Source organism: Panthera tigris, chromosome C1, assembly GCF_018350195.1.
Source record: "Panthera tigris isolate Pti1 chromosome C1, P.tigris_Pti1_mat1.1, whole genome shotgun sequence".
Taxonomy (NCBI): domain Eukaryota; kingdom Metazoa; phylum Chordata; class Mammalia; order Carnivora; family Felidae; genus Panthera; species Panthera tigris.
Window position 1 is genome coordinate 193,813,142 of NC_056667.1, and position 19,926 is coordinate 193,833,067.

The 19,926-nt window shown below is 36.0% G+C and overlaps 1 protein-coding gene across 1 annotated transcript in view; it reads left to right on the forward strand.

Moving 5' to 3' along the window:
• CPS1 (carbamoyl-phosphate synthase 1) overlaps window positions 1-19,926 on the forward strand; it is a 130,171-nt gene that overhangs the window by 10,705 nt on the left and 99,540 nt on the right. Inside the window, exons 2-5 of the mRNA XM_015539236.2 lie at window positions 11,345-11,454; window positions 15,213-15,357; window positions 16,877-16,966; window positions 18,940-18,996. Coding sequence (XP_015394722.2) covers window positions 11,345-11,454; window positions 15,213-15,357; window positions 16,877-16,966; window positions 18,940-18,996 — 402 coding nt within the window. The remainder of the gene's footprint in view (window positions 1-11,344; window positions 11,455-15,212; window positions 15,358-16,876; window positions 16,967-18,939; window positions 18,997-19,926) is intronic.

Below are 19,926 nucleotides of genomic sequence, written 5' to 3' on the forward strand. Positions count from 1 at the left end.
GTTTATGCCTTAACAGGGTTTCATTAAAGCAAGGCCAAAAGATAGAAACAGGATCATGACAGGTTGACCTACTTCTATACGGCATGCTTGAGGCATGTTAATGCTTTATTTTTTCAAATATAAGGATTATTCCAGAATTATAATAGAAAGAAAACAAAATGGGAGGTACTTTAACACATGGACTCAAAGTAGAGAAAAATTGAAGTATATGTGTCATCTTTAGTTATTATTCTCAAAATTAGTTAACATTGTTATTGAGCGCCAAGTATGTACTAGCACTAAATGTAACGTCTGCAACAATATCAATAAAAATATGGCAGCCTTAGTATTTTTCAGAGGTGGATAAAAACAGACTGATTATTAGTTGTAAACTATTTGGGGATTTGGTATAGGAATGCAATATTTTGAAACTGCATTAGTGAATTAAATGAATTTGCTAATGACATATAGTAAAATTTGACAAGAATTTTAAGTGACAAGTAAAGGGAAAAAGAATAATTGGACTGTGTATGCTGCATGTACTTTAGTCCTTGTCCCCAGTAGTGGAGGAGTAGATTTATTTCAACATAAGATTGATATTAATAATAGAAGCAACCCATTAGGAAGCCCAAAGAATGAAGATTAGAAAGCATCTTCTAGAATCTTCTGAAGACATTAGCTGTATGACACACCTAGTTGGTATTGAAACCTAAGGATGCTTATGAGGCAAGTGTTGCTCTTGAGTCCCAACTCATTCTTTATTTTCATCTTCCACCTTTAGCACGAACTATCCCTATGGGGACATCTGTCTTTATTCCAAGTAAAAAAAGAAAAAAAAAAAAAAGCAGACAAGACACAGTAGCCAGTGGGCCTCAAAGAATTGTTTTGAAAACTCATGATACCAGCATGAGAACAACATCCTAACATCACACAATGGCCCATATTTCTGTGCATTCCCCAAGTATGTAGAGACTACCTTATTGTGTGAACAGTGGTGAGCTATTTCTGTGAGGATACAAAATTGAATTAGGCATCGGGTTTTTCCATCCAAGAAGTCGTGATCTGGCAGGGTGGAAGAGTAACTTAAGCAATTAAAGCAAAAGGTAACATCCAAACAGTACACATGCATGCAGTGAGAGCACAGGTAAATCAGTGGTTAATTCTGACTTGGATCTTTGAGGGCATATCATGAGCAAGACTAGGGAGGATAAGCAGGGTGTAAGCAGACAGGGAGGAAGACATTTGTGCATAAAGGTCTAGAGAGTTGGGGAGTCTAAGGGATTACATATAGAGAACGGGCCAGGTGAGGGGACTCTGAATGTTTATTGCGGAGTTTGAAGATTAGTGCTATGTAATAGATGTTTACGAAAGATAGCCTTAAGGGCACTGCATGAGACAGGTAGAAGCAGGCAGAGTTTGGAAGCAGGGGGAACAATTGGGAGGTAATAGAAAATGATGACAAGGATTTTCTCTTGGGTGGTGACAAAATATGATGTAATGTGGAATTAATTATAGAGGCAAATAGATGGCTACCTCTGAGCTATTAATAGTCATTTTGAATTATCAGATACTATGTGATGTGGTAGAAGTATTTTATTTTATTTTATTATTTTTTTGTAGTTAGAGTGCCAAATATGAGATCCATCCTCTTAACAGATTTTTTTTTAATGTTTATTTATTTATTTTGAGAGAGAGAGAGTGCTAACAGGGAAGGGGCAGACAAAGAGGGAGAGACAGAGAATCCTAAGGAGGCTCCTCACTGTCAGGGCAGAACCCGACGTGAGGCTAGATCTCACAACCCTGAGAACATGACCTGAGCCAAAATCAAGAGTTGGACACTTAACTGACTGAGCCACCCAAGCGCCTCTTAACAAATTTTTAACTGTACAATACAGTTTTAGGGATAATGTACAGCAGATCATTAGAACTTATTCATCTTAAACATTTAAGACTTTGTTCAACATTTGTCTATTGAATAGTAACTCCCATTTCCCCCTTCCCCCAGCTGCTGAAAAGGGACTTTCTGATTCTTTGGGTTTGATTATTTCAAATATCTCGTATAGGTGGAATCATACAGTATTTGTCTTTCTGTGACTGGTTTATTTCACTTAACATACTCTCCTCCAGGTCTATCCATGTTGCCATCTATGACAGGATTTCCTTCCTTTTTTTTAAAGATGAGTAATATTTCATTGTATGTATATGCTGCATTTTCTTTATCTACTCATCTGTTGATGTATACTTAGGTTTCTTCCATATCTTGGCTACTGTGGATAATGCTGCAATGAACATGAGGTGCTAATAATATCTCTTTGAGATCCTGATTTCAATTCTTTGGGTAAATATTCTGAAGTAGGATTGCTGGATTTTATAGTAGCCCAGTTTGAACTTTTTGGAAAAATTTCCATACTATTTTCCATAGTGGCTGCATCATTCCGCATTCTAATTAATGGCAGAATTATTTTTCATTGCAGTAGTAATTATTTAAGTAAGTTTATTATCTAGCCTGTAAGACCAGATGTGATTTGAAAGTTGTTACTCCCAAGGGATGTTAGAAAAAGATGCCAAAGAGAGAGACACTGAAACGCCAACATCTTACTATTAGACTTAATATCTTTGGATCTGAAAGACATGTAAAACCAACCATTACCAGAAAAATTTTGAATTAGAAATCTACATTTTATAGAGGAGATCAACAAAAATAAGACACATGAAATAACAATTCACAATGTGAATTAAAGCAAAAATATATCAAGTATAAAATGAAAAAAATAGATGTTTATTATTTTCAGTATTAAAGTTTATAATTTTCAGTATTAAAGGAAACAATAGGAAGATGGGTGTAGAAGGGAGTGTATGCTTACATTTTTTTCTGTTTTACTGAATTCATTATTTAATCATTTAGTGGTACTCTGCTAAAGAGTTAGTAGATTATCTGACTAAAGTAATTTTACTGAAGTGTGAATAAAGCTTAATTATGATTTAATGGCTTTATAAAGAGGAATTGCTATACCCATTTACATCTCTAGTTGGTAGAATATGGAAGAGAAAAATACTATGAAGGCAGGTGTTCTTTATTCCCTTAACTAGTCTCCCAGGAAATAAATCACATGGAATTAAAGACAGCTGTACATTGCCCATTGCTTCTTACCTTTGTGAGCAGTGCCTAAGAGGAATAGTTAAAATATGACTGGAGCAAAGCAGGAGTGCGATTTGCAAGCCAATTATGTTACAGAGAAACAAAAATACAACTAGGTAGCATCTTTGCCAGGTGATAGCTTTTCATTCATTCATTAATTCATTCATTCATTCAACTGATCAGTATTTGCTAGGTATTTACTACTGGTAAGGTTTTAGGGGTGATAATGATATCTTCTCTCAACCTCTATATTTAGAATCAATACAGAAATAAGACACAGTATTCAAACAGGTAGCAGTCTGAATATCAGCTTTATTACTGTTAAAGCTGTTTAGAAAACAGGGCCTAGATCTGTAACCAGACTTCTCAAACCTCCTAGTCCCTGAGTCAAACATATTCACTTACAACTGCAGCTTTCCCACCTTGATGTACAACTGAGAATAGGCTTTTTTGAAAAGAAACTTAAGAAGGGCTGAGCAAGTCTTGCTCAATTCCATTTCGCAAAATCATCAATCATTCCTTCTAATTCTCCCTTGTAGACTCAGGGTTAAATGACCTTTCCAAAGTCTCTGAAAGTTAACTTCATGGGCCATGGTACGAATTCAGAGAGGTATAAAATGGTTTCTCCAATCATCCACTATGTGCCAGGCATTGTATTATATGCTGGTGATGCTATGTTGGACAGATAAGGCAGGCTCTCTATCCTTGATGTTGTCTGGTATTGCCTATAATTTTATTGGGGAAATTAGTCATATACTTGGATATGGGACAGTAAATTATAAGTGCCAATTTTTGTTTAGCCTTAATTTGGGAAGGGACAGGTTTTCCATTGCTTGTTTGGTTAATGCACAAAGATGATCAAGCTTGGGTTTCTAACAAGTGGTGGAATTTGGGTAAATAGGAAAAAGAGAGTGCACGGATAAGGGTGAGAAATTGGGCATACCTGAATCACGATGGCTCTTCAAGGCTTGGTTTTCTGACAGAGTCTCCAAAGGCATCTGTGGAACCGACCTTTAACACACAACAATTATTCACATTTACAAAACCCCAAACCCAAATTAAGTGAACAAAAAGCAAAAACAAAACAAAATGAAACAAAACAAACAAATAAATAAAAACAGTGAAATCCATATTTTACCAGGAAGGGTATAGGGAGGGAAAGAGAAAGCCAAATGGTGAAAGGTGGGAGAGATGGTCAAAATTTCTCTCTCCAACCCAACCTCATTTATATTTATATTACCTCTCCTTCCCTTACACTGAGCACAATTTTAAACAGTCCCTAATGGCTGTGCATGGACTGGAATGGATGGGGCCAGGGTAGAGGAAGTGATTGACCATAGTCTATGAATTTTTTTCCCTAAAGTCTGTCCTCTCTATACTTAAAATAATTCCTCTCCTGGTTGAATGGAAAATTATACTCTACTCTTATCCTGAAATGCCTATATGTATTCATATATTTATAATGGATAGTTATTTTGTCTTTCAAAATCTGTGATCTAAGCATTTGCCAAACCCAATGTGACTGACCTTATTGAAATGAGAGTCCCAGATAGATGCTTCTTATTCTGCTGTCCCTTGTTCTAAAGTTTCTCTCCTTGTTACCTTTAGTAGGCTAAAGGACTATACCTTTAGTTGGGTTGATAAATGACATTGAGTGGAGAAAAAGGATTGATTTACATTTGATTAACTAAAGCAGTTTAAATATCTCTTAACTGTTAAGCTGAAGATTTGTACAGATAAAACCCAAAACTTCTTTGTTATATTTCAGAAATTTATTGTGAATTTGGTTGAGTCAACATAAGTAAAAGTTTGTAACAACAACATTTAACTAGTCATTTGACTTTGAGGTACTTAAATCTAAAATTAGGTAGTAAACTAAAAGTTAAGTTTTTTTGCTGGCTATGATCTTGAAATTTGAAGAATATTATTGTAATTTCATATGCATTTAATTAGTGATGAAGAATTACAGTATAATGAAAATGAGTACTCAGTTAAAATTAAGCCACTAAGTGGATCCTTTCACACATGGAATTTAATTTTCATGAAGGTTTTACTAAGAAAAGTTATTGGAATATTAGCTAAAGACCAAGAGGGGAAAAAGGAAAATGAAGAACTGTAAAGTCATGCGAAAAGAATTGAGACTTGTTCACCCCAGGTCAACAACAACAACAAGAAAAAAGAAAAACATGGAAAAATCCAAAGTAGCCACCTGCAATTAATGCTCATATAAGTATTCACATTTGGAAGGATAATAGTTGTTTCCCATGTCTAGTGAGAGCAAACCAAACTAAAATCCTTCACAATTCCACCAAACAGGGTCAGATTCAACTCGCTTTAGAATCTATTGCTTGCTTGTATTGCTCTACAACGATTAACAAAGAGGCAAGAGCAAGTTAGACTTCAATTTCTAATTGAGCAAGGTGGATAATAATACATGTTTATTCAACTAATTTTGGTGATCAAGGAGTAAATAGTTTTCAGTGTTCAAAATAACTTTTGATCCGTTTGAGTTCACCTTAGACCTTTTGCTTGAATTTGCTTCAGCAAATTCATATTTTAATATCTGAGAATAATATGAGAAACATAAAATAATTTTTCTTCAAGATTCACTTGTATAAATTATCCTAAAGTTAAATAGAATAAAACAGTATTTTCTTCCCATACCACCAATATTGTAGAATATACTAGGTAAGGAGAGTTTTCTCATTCTGTGTCTATATTTACAAAGTGAAATAGGGAATGAAACAGTTTGTTAAGTAGTTCAAGCGCTTTCAGCCTCTTTCATGTGAAATGCCTAGTAAATTGATACAAATGATCTTTTGTTTTGAATTATCATGATATTTGTCTTAACTCAGCACAACATGGGTTTGTACACTTATATACCACATACTCAGCATGCATATCCTGGTATAACTAGCCACTGACTTTTCCCTTCCTCACCCTCTTTTCCCTCAATGCCACTCACATCTCTTTCCCAACACCAGATCTCCACATTATTTTTTTTTGTTTCAAGTTTTTATTTAAATTCTAGTTAGTTAGCATATAGAATATCCCCACATTATGAGACTATAGGTGTTATAGAAAAGCATTCTTAGGTAAGCATATTGAAAAGGCAACTCAAAACAAGTACTTTCTTATTTTTAACTTCATACCTTGAACAAACTAAAAACTGAATAATAATGATGATAATGGTAATGATTTCCAATATTTTATTATGTTATTTTCTTCAGATTTATACTCAGTGAGTCTTTATTCATCAACAAAAATTAAACAGTTGTCTACTCTGTGCCAGGCACTGATGTTGGCTTTAGATCAACTACTAAATGATGTTGGCTACTTCTTTCCAGTGAACGAAGCTGACCTAATACTCTGCCCACATGAAGTTTGTTTTCTAGTGGGATGAAGTAGATAATAAATAAGATGCTGGATAATATGTTAGGAGGTAATGACTGCTATAAAGGAAGGAAAGACTAAACAGAGCACTGGGGCTATACTGTAATTTTAAATAGAACGGTAAAGGTAGGTCTCGCCAAGAGCATGGATGACATTTGAACAGAGTTGAAGGAGTCCTTAAATTTTGGACTTTAAATTCAAACTTTGACATGAATTTCTTTCATAAAATTTTAACTTTTTTAATGCTTATTTATTTATTTTGAGAGAGAAAGTGAGCAAGAGACAGAGAGAGAGTGGAGGAAGGGTAGAGAGAGAAAGGGAAGAAAGAATCTCAAGCAGGCTCCATGCCATCAGTGCAGGACCCAAAGTAGGGCTGGATCTCATGAACTGAGCCGAAATGAACTGAGATCATGACCTGAGCCAAAATCAACTCAGATGCTTGGGGCACGTGGGTGGCTCAGTCGGTTAAGGTCTGACTTTGGCTCAGGTTCATGAGTTGGAGCCCTGCATCAGGCTCTGTGCTGACAGCTCAGAGCCTAGAGCCTGCTTTGGATTCTGTGTCTCCCTCTCTCTCTCTCTGCCCCTCACCTGCTTGTGCTCTGTTTCTCTGTCTCTCTCTCAAAAATAAATAAACATTCAAAATAAAAAAATAGTCATATGCTTAACTGTCTGAACCACCCAGGCACCTCTGTAAAATTTTAATTTTTATTACTTAAAGCATAGATGGAAAAGGAAGGGTGAATTCTTGTATTAAAGAGACATTTTCTGAAGGAAAGGATATTTTATGTATCTTTGTATCTCTAGGTGCTTCAATGCTATTCTTTTTGAGGTTTCTTCTTTGTAGAAAGAAGTGCATTCATGCACATATCTATTCCTTTTGTTAGAGGGGATGCCTGGGGACATTTGTCCATGTATTTCCAGAGACTAGGATAGGACTTGGCACATGGTAGGAGCTCGATGACGTTTTGAACGGAATGTCTAAATGGTATTATTGGCATATACATTTTTATTAAACACACAGAGACCATGTTGTGATAGAGGTCATTTGCTTAGTAGAATTCATATTTATTTATACTTGGTTACTATTACTGACATTCTATGAGTGTATAGGCTTCTCTTCAATAAGGTTTCCTTTGTACTTTTAGCATTCAAAGTATTAAAGTGCTCTGGCAGTAAGCACTTAAATTATCACTTAATGTTACCATCTAATTTCTAGGCTACGGACATCTTTCTACTAGGACTGAGGCTACTAAAATATCTTATAATGGTAACAAGGTGATTTCTTTTGGACTCATTGGAATGAAATAGCATTTGGGGAACTATTAGCTAGAAGAGGGGATTCCAAATAATAGCTCTTTGTTCAGAGTTCCTCTATCAATTCATAGATAAGTCAATTGGCACTCATCATTTTAAACTCATCAGAGGCCCATGTAGTTAAGTGGAATATAAAGGGTACTATAGGCAATAAACAGAAGCCTTGTAACAATGTAATGTGTAGTGACAAAGAGGATTGGAAGATCTATAAAAGCTGCCAAAAAGAACAAAAAATATAATTAAAGGATCAAAAAGACATATTGAACAGAATCTCAGGGACTATTTCGGGCAACAGTAAATGTCTCCTCAAATATATCTTTAAAAGACTGAAAGCAAAGTAGGAAACCAGTCCCGTGGAGAGAGAAAGAAAAATACCAAATAGATTTGTAGGAACAGGCTAGCAGGAGTTGGATTTGCTTATGTTAATTTTTACCTTTCTTTAAAATAATTAGATGGTGCCTAACCTAGAGATCAGAAAATTTAAAACTCTTAGATGAGAAGAGAAAAGAAAGAAAAATGAAAACAGAGATGATATTTTAGGCAGGTGGGACTTAGAGTAGGATAGATAAACTGGTGTATAGAAAACAGTGGAAATTTGTAGTTGGCTCTCATTTTGCCAACTAAGTTTATTATAAGTTCTATCAAAGTTATATATCGTTTAGGAAAATGTTTGCTTCCCTCCTTCCATTTTGTGAAAGCATGTAGGTTACACGTGACTTCCTGAAGAACAGAAAATATTTTTAGTAGAAGACTTTTTTTTTTGACAGTGAATTTTCATTACTTGGACCAAAGAGTTTCGCCTAGTGAAATATGTCAGAGATATGTGGGAAATTTTCCCATTAAAAATACCCCTACTGAGAACTATCACCATAGACATTTGATTAGCTTGTAATAATTTTAGCACTCTTACTTCCTAAAATCCTCCACCTGGGTCTTGAGTTGTAAACAAACAATAGTTGACAAATTGAAATGAAATGTGAGAGAAGAGAATCATGCTGTTAGAAAAAGTGACATGCAAAGCTGACTTCCTGTGTATAGAAGCAGAATCCAGAACTTGTATGGAAGTCCTGTTATCACTCATATTACGTTAATTACTCATTGTGGTTTCCTTTGTGCTCAGTAATTCCAAAAGCTTTTTTAGTTTAGTTGCTGAGAAGATAAACAATAACTATTCAAAGGTAAAGTGTCAAGCTTGAGATCTCGAACACTGGTTCCAAGACTATACATAAAACAAAAACTTATCTCAAAGGTAATTTTTACGCCAAGTAAAGGACAAAATTCTTTTGGCTAACTTTGCCTATGGGCACACACACACACACACACACACACACTCATAGTCAGAAACACATATAAGATATGCAGACAGCATTTTGTCCACATTTCTCAGAAATATGTGTTTTAAATCCATGCATAGTACCTCCAATTAAAAACAAGAACTTTCTGGTTGAGAGAAATACGTTAAATATGTCTATTTTATTTTATTTTATTTTATTTTATTTTATTTTATTGAGAGAGGAAAAGAGAGGGAGAGCAGGGGAGGGGTAGAGGAGAAGAGAGAAATAATCTTTTTTTAAAGAAAATTCTTTTTTTAAAAATATTGTTAAAGTTAATATATTTATTTATTTATTTTAAAAGAGAGGGAGGGAGGGAGGGGGAAGAGAGAGAGAGAGAGAGAGAGAGAGAAAGAAAGAGAGAGAGAGAATCCCAAGCAGGCTCCATACTGTCAGCACAGAGCCCCATGCGGGACCTGATCCCAGGGTCTGTGAGATCATGACCCGAGCTGAAATTAAGAGTTAGCTGCTTAACTGACTGAGCCACCAAGGTGCCCCAAACATATCAATTGTAATAGGAAATACTAAAATATTTTGCTTGCAAATATTTTGTGTGTATGCATACCCACACATAAATAATATTTAGGCACAGGGTATATTGGTTTAAAGATGATCAAACACTACTTTATACAAAGAGCATCATTCCAATGGCCAGAGATTTGTGGACTTTGTACCTAAAAGACACATTGTATTTCTACAGAGAAGACTTCTATAGAAAAATAATCAGGGTTTTCCATTTTAGCACTTGAATAACTGAGTGCCTGTTGCAAAGTTAGAGGAATGTAGTAACAGAGGTCTGGAAATCACTTACTGAGTTTCAGCTATATACCAGGTTGGTGTGTGTGTGGGAGTGGGTGGGTGTGGATGGCAGGGTGCAAAAGGGTTAGACACTATGAGTCCAGTCCTAAAAATGTAAGAGAAATCAAGTAGAGAATTCATGTTTCTCTTTAATGGCCGCACTTAATCTTTGCAGAAGGACCTGCACACTGATCTCCCTTACTTCATCAATTTCAACTCATGGCTGAATTTGTTTCATATCTCTACCCATTTGCCCTAACCCCTGAATATTTTGAAGGAAATTATTTTATCCTTAAGTATTTCAGTGTATATCTTAAGAAAAACACTCTTAAATATAAGCATAATGCCATCTTCAATCTTAAAAATTTATGCTAAAAATTAATCAAATTTCCTCAATTCTTGCAGAGATGTTTTTCCTCATCTTATTTTTTAAAACCATGTTTCACTTATTTTGTCCTGTAGTTTCTTACAGAGTCTATATTTTGAATTGCAAAGTACAGTTTAACACATTTCTCTCTTCCCTGAATTTTATGGAAATTGAGATTTGACCTAAATTGTTTCAACAATAGAATTTAGGGTATTTTTGAAGAGTGGCCAATGTCTGCTTCTTAGATAAGTTTCCTCATTGTCTGTCTTCTTAGCCAAGAATTTACAGAAGCTAGTTCAAAGATTAGCATGGTGAAGTTATCAAATTCAGAATTCCTTGGACTCTAAAAAGAGAACCAGACATGGATATCATTAACTCTACTAAAAAATATAATGTGATCTATTTTTAGATGTTTCATAGTGCTTGCTTCTGTGTCAGTATTAATAGAGTGATAAGGTTTCAGCTTCTTTATGACCATAAAGCTAGTGTGGAGGGACAGGCCTTGGGAGCATGAAATCAAATACAAGAGTTCTCTGGAACACAATTTGATGGATAATCTTGAAGATTCCTTCTAGCTCTAAACCTCAGAGTGATGATGAGCTGTCTGGTACAATACGCAATGTTTTTGCAAACTCATGAACTTCCCTTAAAGCTATACTTGAGCATAGCTATGAAATATTAAGGGGGCAAAAGATAGACACATAGCATTTCAGCTCAACTGAAATATTTTTGGATTGTCAGTAACTCTACAAGTAGATTCAGAATATACAATGTATCAACATGCTGCAGTTCCTCTTTCAAGCAAAACAAAATAAAACACCTTCCAGTGACAAGAGGTTTGAAGGAAGGTTTGAAGAAAAGTGACAAGGAACAGGAGCGCAACTCCAAATATAGGCAGTACGGTTTCATCAAATGTACTGTACATTTATTTAATACATTTGCGTATTGTATCTTTGGATATTTTTCAACTAGATGTGCCTCGTGTTTTGTATTCTGCTAAGATTCGTGAATCTGTTCCTTTAGGCACAGACAGCACACATCGTCCTGGAAGATGGAACAAAGATGAAAGGCTACTCCTTTGGCCATCCATCCTCTGTTGCTGGTGAAGTGGTTTTTAATACTGGCCTAGCAGGGTGAGTAATGCTCGTGTGCCAAGGTTTTATTCTTCCTTTATGCAGAGGAATAACGAGATGATCTTACTCATGGTGGTAGGTTGAAATCATCACATTGTGCTAAGATTGCATATTGTCCTGACATCACACTGCGCCTGTATGTTGTCTAGTCTAGCCATCCCGGAAAGAAGGCAGAGACACAAACTCCTCCCTGCTGCTGTAAATGAAAGAGAACATGGACACTGGTATTACCCTGGAAATAAGGAATACAGTAATTCTAGAAAACTAGGGTCCGAGGAGACAGGTTCTGTTAGATTACTAAGTGGCTTCTGCAAGGAAAGGTATGGAGCAAGGAAAAGGATGGGTATCTCATTCTAGTGCCATTCCTTCAGTGAAGTTAAGAGTCAGATTTGCACATCTAATATGAACTACTGTAAGGAGCTGAGACAGTTTTTAGATATTCTATGTAAATTCACACTGTAATAAGAAAGGTGAAATAACAGGTACATTTATTTTCTTGAAGCAATCAAAAGGAGAGCAGGTTCATAGATCTGACACTTTCAAAATTATCAACTGAAACCCAACTTAGTATTTAAGATCTGCTAATAGATATACAGCAACAAAGATAAGAGCTGCTACAGAAATCACGTAGCTGTTCTTATCTAGCCAACAAATATTTGTTCCTCTGGGAACCAGGAGGCTGAAGTTCTTGTCTAAACTTCAATGACAACTGGTTATACAATATTGAGAAAACCCCTTAACCTTTCTGAATCATAGTTTCCACATACAAAAATGAGGGGGCTGGATTAGATAGTAATTTATAGTTGGGATTAAAAAAAACCATATGAGTTCTTTGAAAAATATGACCAGAGGGTTTCAAGAGGTTTCCATTAGAGACTCGGTGGACTAAACTTCTATAGCATAGAATATTTAATACATTCTTTGGGAAAATTCAGTTAACCTTATAAAGACACGGACACATTGAGTTAATGGATATTGAGATTATCCACTGGCCAAACTTCCATTATACTATTAACATATATTCTTCTCTAAACTCTTGGCTCTCCGTTTGAAATAAAGAATATTAGATGGGTTTTAAAATAGTTCCACTGGTGAGAACATTAAATTACAGTGTATGAAAGCTGTTTGCAAAGTTTTGCTTCACCAGGCAATTATTTAAGCTTTTCGACAGCACTAATTACTAGCTGTGTTAATATACCTGCCAACAGACAACTGTTTAATATAGATCAGAATGATGGAGGGCACTAGAGTTTTCTTCTCTGTGATAGATTATGGGTAATAAATCTTGTCACATCACAAAAGTCAAACAGGACCTGATGGATTAATTTGCTTCTAATGCTGCAGTTCTCTAGGACAAGCTGTATTTATTCATTTACTGGAGAGAGTATTGTAAGCATATGTTTAAAGGGAATGGCCAGTTCTTTTATGGAAAGAAAGAAGAAAGGGAAGTAAAATTAAATTAATTAAAGATGTTTCTGATGTAAGAAAAAGCATTCATTAGTAGATTAGTCCACGGACCCTATTTTCCATTGAGAACTGTTGTTTTCATTCATTGTGTGGCTCACTCAGTAAGGTGGTTGGTAATTAAAGGTGTTATTTTGTTTTTCATCTTCAAGAAATGCATTTTTATTGTGTGTAAGCCTTGGCTAAAAAATTGGCAGTTCCTGACAGGTGAAAGGCATCTGAGAAATTAGCTGATGGAGGTGTGGATAAGTATGAGAGCACCTAGTCACCTAAGGGTTTGCTGAGCTGAAAGACTAAGTGTTCTATTGACAAAAGTAGTTCTGGGAGGAGCTTGTCTGGATGGGGTTGAAGAATTTATGTTGACTACTTCCTGTGTTGAACTGTATTGGTTTCAAGGTTGTTGATTCTGTCCCCCTTAGCACTTACATTCATTTTCACTAATAATCTACAAGAAAGATTTGGTTTAACTCATTCTACAGAAAGTGAAAATGCGAGAAGGGGGCCACACTTGCAATAGATTCCAGTGCATGGAATAGTTATAGATAACACCTGGTATTTACTGGAATAATGTTCCTTACTACTAAGAATAAGAGTGATATATATGCATATATATATGTATATATATATAATAAAAACGAGAGTATTGTGTTTTTATTTATTATTTTGAGAGAGAGACAGAGGGAAGGGGAGGGGCAGAGAGAGAGAGGGAGACACAGAGTCCAAAGCAGGCTCCAGGCTCTGAGCTGTCGGCACAGAGCCCGACGTGGGGCCCGAACCCACAAACCGTGAGATCACGGCCTGAGCTGAAGTCAGACGCTTAACCGACTGAGCCACCCAGGCGCCCCTAGAATTTATGTGTTTTTAATTTTAAAATAAAGACCTAATGCATTCCTCCCTAATTCCACATCAGTACTTTAAATTAGTTGTTTGGAGTCTTTTGATTTAGAAGTCAGAAGTGCTTGAGGTCAATTTTTGTGGGGTTGATTTTCTTTTCTAAGTTGATAGTAACTCCAAGTTGATATACCTTTTTCTATATCAACTAAGTTGATATACCTTTTTCTAAAGCTATGTTAAAAATCAATTTCATTGAGTAATTCTTTCATAGAATACATGTATCCTTATTTTTCCCTTTCTCCAGACTTTAAAATAAAAACCTACTACATTTATGTTATTAATTCTGGTATAGATATTAACTCATTCATTTTATATGTTCAGTGAATTTTAATAAACATATATACCCATGCAGCCACCATTGATGTAATAAGGATTCTCTTCAGTTTCCTAAATGATATTTTTTTAAAAACTTAAAAATTTTTGACAGTTAATATTTTGGTGATATTGGCCCTAACAGTAAATATTAGTTTGGACTCAGGTCTGGTAGACAAGTGGAAACTTCAGGATATCTGCAAACTTTAAATAGAACAATATTTAAAAAATGAAGACTCTATGGGGCGTCTGGGTGGCTCAGTCGGTTAAACGTCTGACTCTTGGTTTCGACTCAAGTCATGATCTCACCATTCGTGAGTTCGAGCCCTACGTGGGGCTCTGCATTGACAGTGTGGAACCTGCTTGGGTTTCTCTCTCTCTGCCCCTTCTCTGCTTGTGTGCATGCAATCTCTCTCTCTCTCTCTCTCTCTCAAATAAATAAACTTAAAAAAAATATTTAAAAAAACAATGAAGACCCTGTGAAGGAAATTGTAAGGAATTAAAAATTTTAAGAAATTGAGGGAATGAAAATTACATGAGAATATGCCTTAGTACTTAAGAGTCCATTTGTTTTAAAAGCAGAATCAGACCCACAAGTACAGAGAACAAACTAAAGTTGCCAGAAAGAGGGGTGGGGGAAGGGCAAAATGGGTAAAGGAGAGTGGAAAGTACAGTTCCAGTTATAGAATAAATAAGTCACAGGAATAAAGGGTACCACATAGGGAATATGGTCAGTGATACCGTAATAGCCTTGTGTCATGACAGATGGTAGCTACACTTGTGAGCAGAGCATAACACATAGAGACGCTGAATTACTATGTTGTAGGCCTAAAATTAACGCAACACTGTGTGTCAACTATACTCAAATGAAAATTAAAAAAAAAAATCAGTTTGTCTTTTCATATCAGTCATATCATGGGATACATTTTCATCTTCTAGATTTTCTAAAATCTAGAAGCAGGTTTACAGGATTTTAATCTCATGTTCTGTCATTTTCAAGGGTTCAATAGTTAAGAGCATGTATGTATGTTGTAGTTTTGTAGTTACGTGCATTTTTTTGTTGGTAATTTTTTGACGTGTTTACTCAGGTACCCAGAAGCCCTTACTGACCCTGCCTACAAGGGACAGATTCTCACCATGGCCAATCCCATTATTGGGAATGGTGGAGCCCCTGACACTACTGCCCTGGATGAACTGGGACTCAGCAAATATTTGGAGTCTGATGGAATTAAGGTAGTGCCAGTGACGACTATTTAAAAAGTCTCAATCTGGGGTGTCTGCCTGGCTCGGTCGCTAGAGCATGCAACTCGATCTCAGGGTCATGAGTTTGAGCCCCATGTTGGATGTGGAGTCTACTCTAAAAAAAAACAAGAAGTCTTGGGGCGCCTGAGTGGCTCAATAGGTTGAGCATCTGACTTCAGCTCAGGTCATGATCTCACAGTTTGTGAGTTCAAGCCCCGCGTCAGGCTCTGTGCTGACAGCTTGGAGTCGAGCCTGTTTCAGATTCCGTGTTTCCCTCTCTGTTCCTCCCCTGCTCACTCTCACTCTGTCTCTCTCAAAAATAAATAAACATAAGGGGCGCCTGGGTGGCTCAGTCGGTTAAGCGTCCGACTTCGGCTCAGGTCGTGATCTCATGGTCTGTGAGTTTGAGCCCCGCGTTGGGCTCTGTGCTGACATCTTAGAGCCTGGAGCCTGCTTCAGATTCTGTGTCTCCCTCTCTCTCTGTCCCTCCCCCACTCATGCTCTGTCTCTCTCTGTCTCAGAAATAAATAAACATTAAAAAAATATGTAAAATAAGTAAATAAACATAAAAAAAGAAGAAGTTTCAACTGAAGGGGGGATAGTTGATTTATTTTTAAGAATCTAGGGTGGGCAAAGTTTCTCTCTAATACTGTAGTACAAACCATTAAATTCATGTTCTCAACCTTATTCCTATGTATATGAGAATAATTTTTAACATAACATTATTTTGAATTTCATTTTTCATGACACTTTGCATTTGTTCTTAATGCCTTGGATGAAACTTGGCTTAATTTGGAAAGATGTTGTTATGAGTCTAAATGACAACTATGCTGCAAGAAATGGTGATGAATTACCCTTTAAAAGATCCTTGGTAATCAACTCTGTATCAACTATTTGCCTTTTAATCTTATCTTATTTAGAGGATGAATAAAAGATAACTTGTATGCCATTCTAAAAGTAAACACATTAAGATTTCCTAATCAAAATAAATTTGGATAATATTAGGAATGTGGACCATATAAACAATTAAAAAATGTATACTCCAAATTAATCACTCTATGTTTTCATTCTTTTTTTTTTTTGCCACTCTATTTTTGAATGACTTGGACTGATCATTTAGATTAATTCTATTTCTCACAATTTTCCCCATATTTCTCAGTCTCCTTTAAATGTAGCAAAAAATTATTTATTCTTCATGTACATTAAACAAATGATTATTAACTAGATTATTGATAAATTCCATGGAGAAAAGGTACCAGGGTGCTGAGAAGTCGGGGACAGGAGTTAGCAACTGGGCTAAGACTTTTCCTCAACATGGTGATTAAGGCAACAGTGATGTATTTTAAGAGAAAAATGTTGATCCTGTTCCTTTTCCTTCAAGTCCCAAGGATTTTAAGCCTTGTATCAATGGATATAATAAACCTTTTAAAAAAAATGAAAACTGTTATGACAAGTCACAAGAATTGTGTAATATTTCGTGGTCACGCCTTTCAAACAACTCTGTTTCTAGGTTGCAGGTTTGCTGGTTCTGAACTATAGCAATGACTACCACCACTGGCTGGCTAACAAGAGTCTTGGGCAGTGGCTACAAGAAGAAAAGGTGAGAAATACGCAGGCTGCACTGTCTGGACTAATTTTCTCTCTCTCTCTCTCTCTCTCTCTCTCTCTCTCTCTCTCTCTCTCTCTGTCTCTCTCTGTCTCTCTCTCTCTCTCTCTCTCTCTCAGACCAATTCTCTTCTAAACCCTGAGGGCCACATATTTTTAGTGTAATCCACTAGGTGGCACATGCTTGGTAGCACTTCTCTTTGAGGAAAGGGGCTAGAGAAAATTTTAGAATTTTCTATATTCTTGAGCCACTTAATTTCCCCATCCCCTTTTACCCAGGACCACGGTATGTATTTCTGTAATGGCTTTTAGTACCAGCCTTACCATCAACTAGCTGTGTGATTTTGTGCAGGTCGTGTAACCATACCACACTTTCTGAATCTTTAACTCTTATGAAAGCATAAACAGATTGCTGTTGTTTCTTTTAGCTTAAACGTTGTGACTCTATGATGCATAATTAGATATAATCTTATTTGAAGTAGTACGTGAAAAGGGTTAAAAATGTTATCTTATACTTTCCTTAGTTTAAGTATTATTTTGTAATAAAGTAACAGGATTCTCCTGGTTTGAATGTCAGATGTACTTAAAGTTAAGGGACCTGCTGTATTTGGCTTCATCTCCAGTGTTGCTGGATTTGCTTTTTGTTGGATTGGTGCGGGGCCCGTAACTGGCAGAATATGATTCCGACAAAGCTCTGCCACGCCAATGAGCATCTGTGTATTGGGGTTAAATGTTGCTCCTTTCTGAGAAATCAAGAAATCTTAATTTTGGCTTCCTGGGTCTCATTCTTTCTAGATTTTGAAAGGGAGAAGAAGGCATTTATGTCATCCCCTGAATTACTACTATTTTATTCTCAACCATTATCTGAATTTACTTCCCTCACCCAGACAACTAATTTTTGTAATGGTCATTGAGGAGACCCTCGCTCTAGTGTTTCCTTTGTGTCATTAGGGAACTGATATGACAGCTGCTCTGCGTAAGAACTAACAGTTTGAGCAAGAACTTAATTCATGATTTGTTAGTTTGTTTTTAAAATGTGCTTGGAATAGGGGCGCCTGGGTGACTCAGCTGGTTAAGCCTCCGACCCTTAATTCTGGCTCAGGTCAAGATCTCACAGTTGGTGAGATCTTGCCCTTTGTGGGGCTATGTGCTGACAGCGTAGGGCATGCTTGGGATTCTCTCTTTCCCTTTCTCTCTGCCCCTCTCTCAAAGTAAATAAATATACATTAAAAATTAAAAAAAATGCACTTTGAATAGAGTAGAAGAGCATCTAAGAGAGTAATCAGTTCACCTCCTTCTATGTATGTACAGGTGAGGAAAAACACGTTGCTCAAACATCACTGAAATAAATGGTGGAAGAAAAGAAATTAGAACTTATTTTTCGGATTCCTAACTCATCGCCCTTTTATTTTACCATATCTGTCTCTATCCAAACTACTCAAAGAAAAGAAAACAAATGGTGGTATTGCCTGATTTCCTAATAGGATGGGCAAACTTATTACATCCTGATTACTTAGCAAGCACCTTCAGAAAAATGTGTTGAGTGTGTAGTAGGTAGTAGGAACATTTGGCTCAAAACATGGATTTGCATATATTTACATACGATTGCTTCTGCAGTTCACAAATCCATTATTTATCTATATAAATACATGTAATAATATAAATATATAACATTGCCTCTTTAACATCTTGTGTTAAAAGAAACAAAACTATAGCAGAAGATTGATGTTCAGAATTTCTTATTTTTTATTCTGTGGAAGGTCCTGGGTATTCAGAGTCCTGTTCCCAACTGGAACAGCAATTTACCGTGTACTGACAACACAGTCACCCTGGGTCAGAGTAAAGAAGGAGTAGGGAAATTATTTACTGCTCAAGAAGATAGATGATGCTAAGTTTGTAACTTGAAAACAATATGCTGGATCTTATTTCCTCCAATTTCACTGTCACCTCAAATTTTCTTTCTTATAGGTCCCTGCAATTTATGGAGTGGATACAAGAATGCTGACTAAAATAATTCGGGATAAGGTATGATCATCATCTTTAGCCAACCCTATGTTTCTTTATATGTGTACATATAATTCTTTGTATATTTATATATACATATATAATTTATATATATAAATTAAAAATATATATACTATGCTCTCTATATATAAACTTAAATATTATATTTTTTCTCAGTGCTCAGGGAATCCAACAGTATGAAAGAGCAAATCTGGCCAATTGCTGTCATTTGGTCCTCTGTCATCTTGTTTTACTATTTCTAATGTAATTTTTCAGACTTAATACTTGATTGGGATGTTTGTTGCTGAATGGATTTGAGATTAATTCACTTGGCAGCAGGATATTGAGTGCCCACTGGGTGTTCACTATCCCAGTGAGTCAAGGCCTTTATAAGTCAGCTCATGTGACAGTGAGACCAGTGGAGGAGGTAACCAGGTGCATAATTTTGCCTCAGTTGAATGCTGGCATGCTGAAAAATGTAAACTAGAAAGTGTGCAATACTTTTGCTGTTATTTGTTCGGTTTCCTTGGAGTGGTTATCTGTGAAATTAGTGAGTTCTATTTCATAAGTGTGTACAATGAGCCCTGCATACGTTACCTCAATTATATACTCTTTCTTAAGACTATTCAAAAGACCAAGGTGATAATAAAAGGTAAGTTTAACTTCTAGTTGGCACATCTCATAGCTGAAACATCTGACCCCTCCTTTGACAATATCTCATCACCATCTGCTTGCTTTTTCTTGTTGTGAGAGGAGGACACTATTTTTTTTTTCATACACAAAATCTTCACATCCCAAAACACAAAGACACTTTACCTCACTACTATGAATTAAATTCCCCAAATGCCACTGAAATTTTTTCATTGAATTATATTACATAAAAAAGAAAAAATAATAAATGATATATTTGCAAAGTGAAATGGATTCTTCAAGCAAATCCGTTGCAGACTC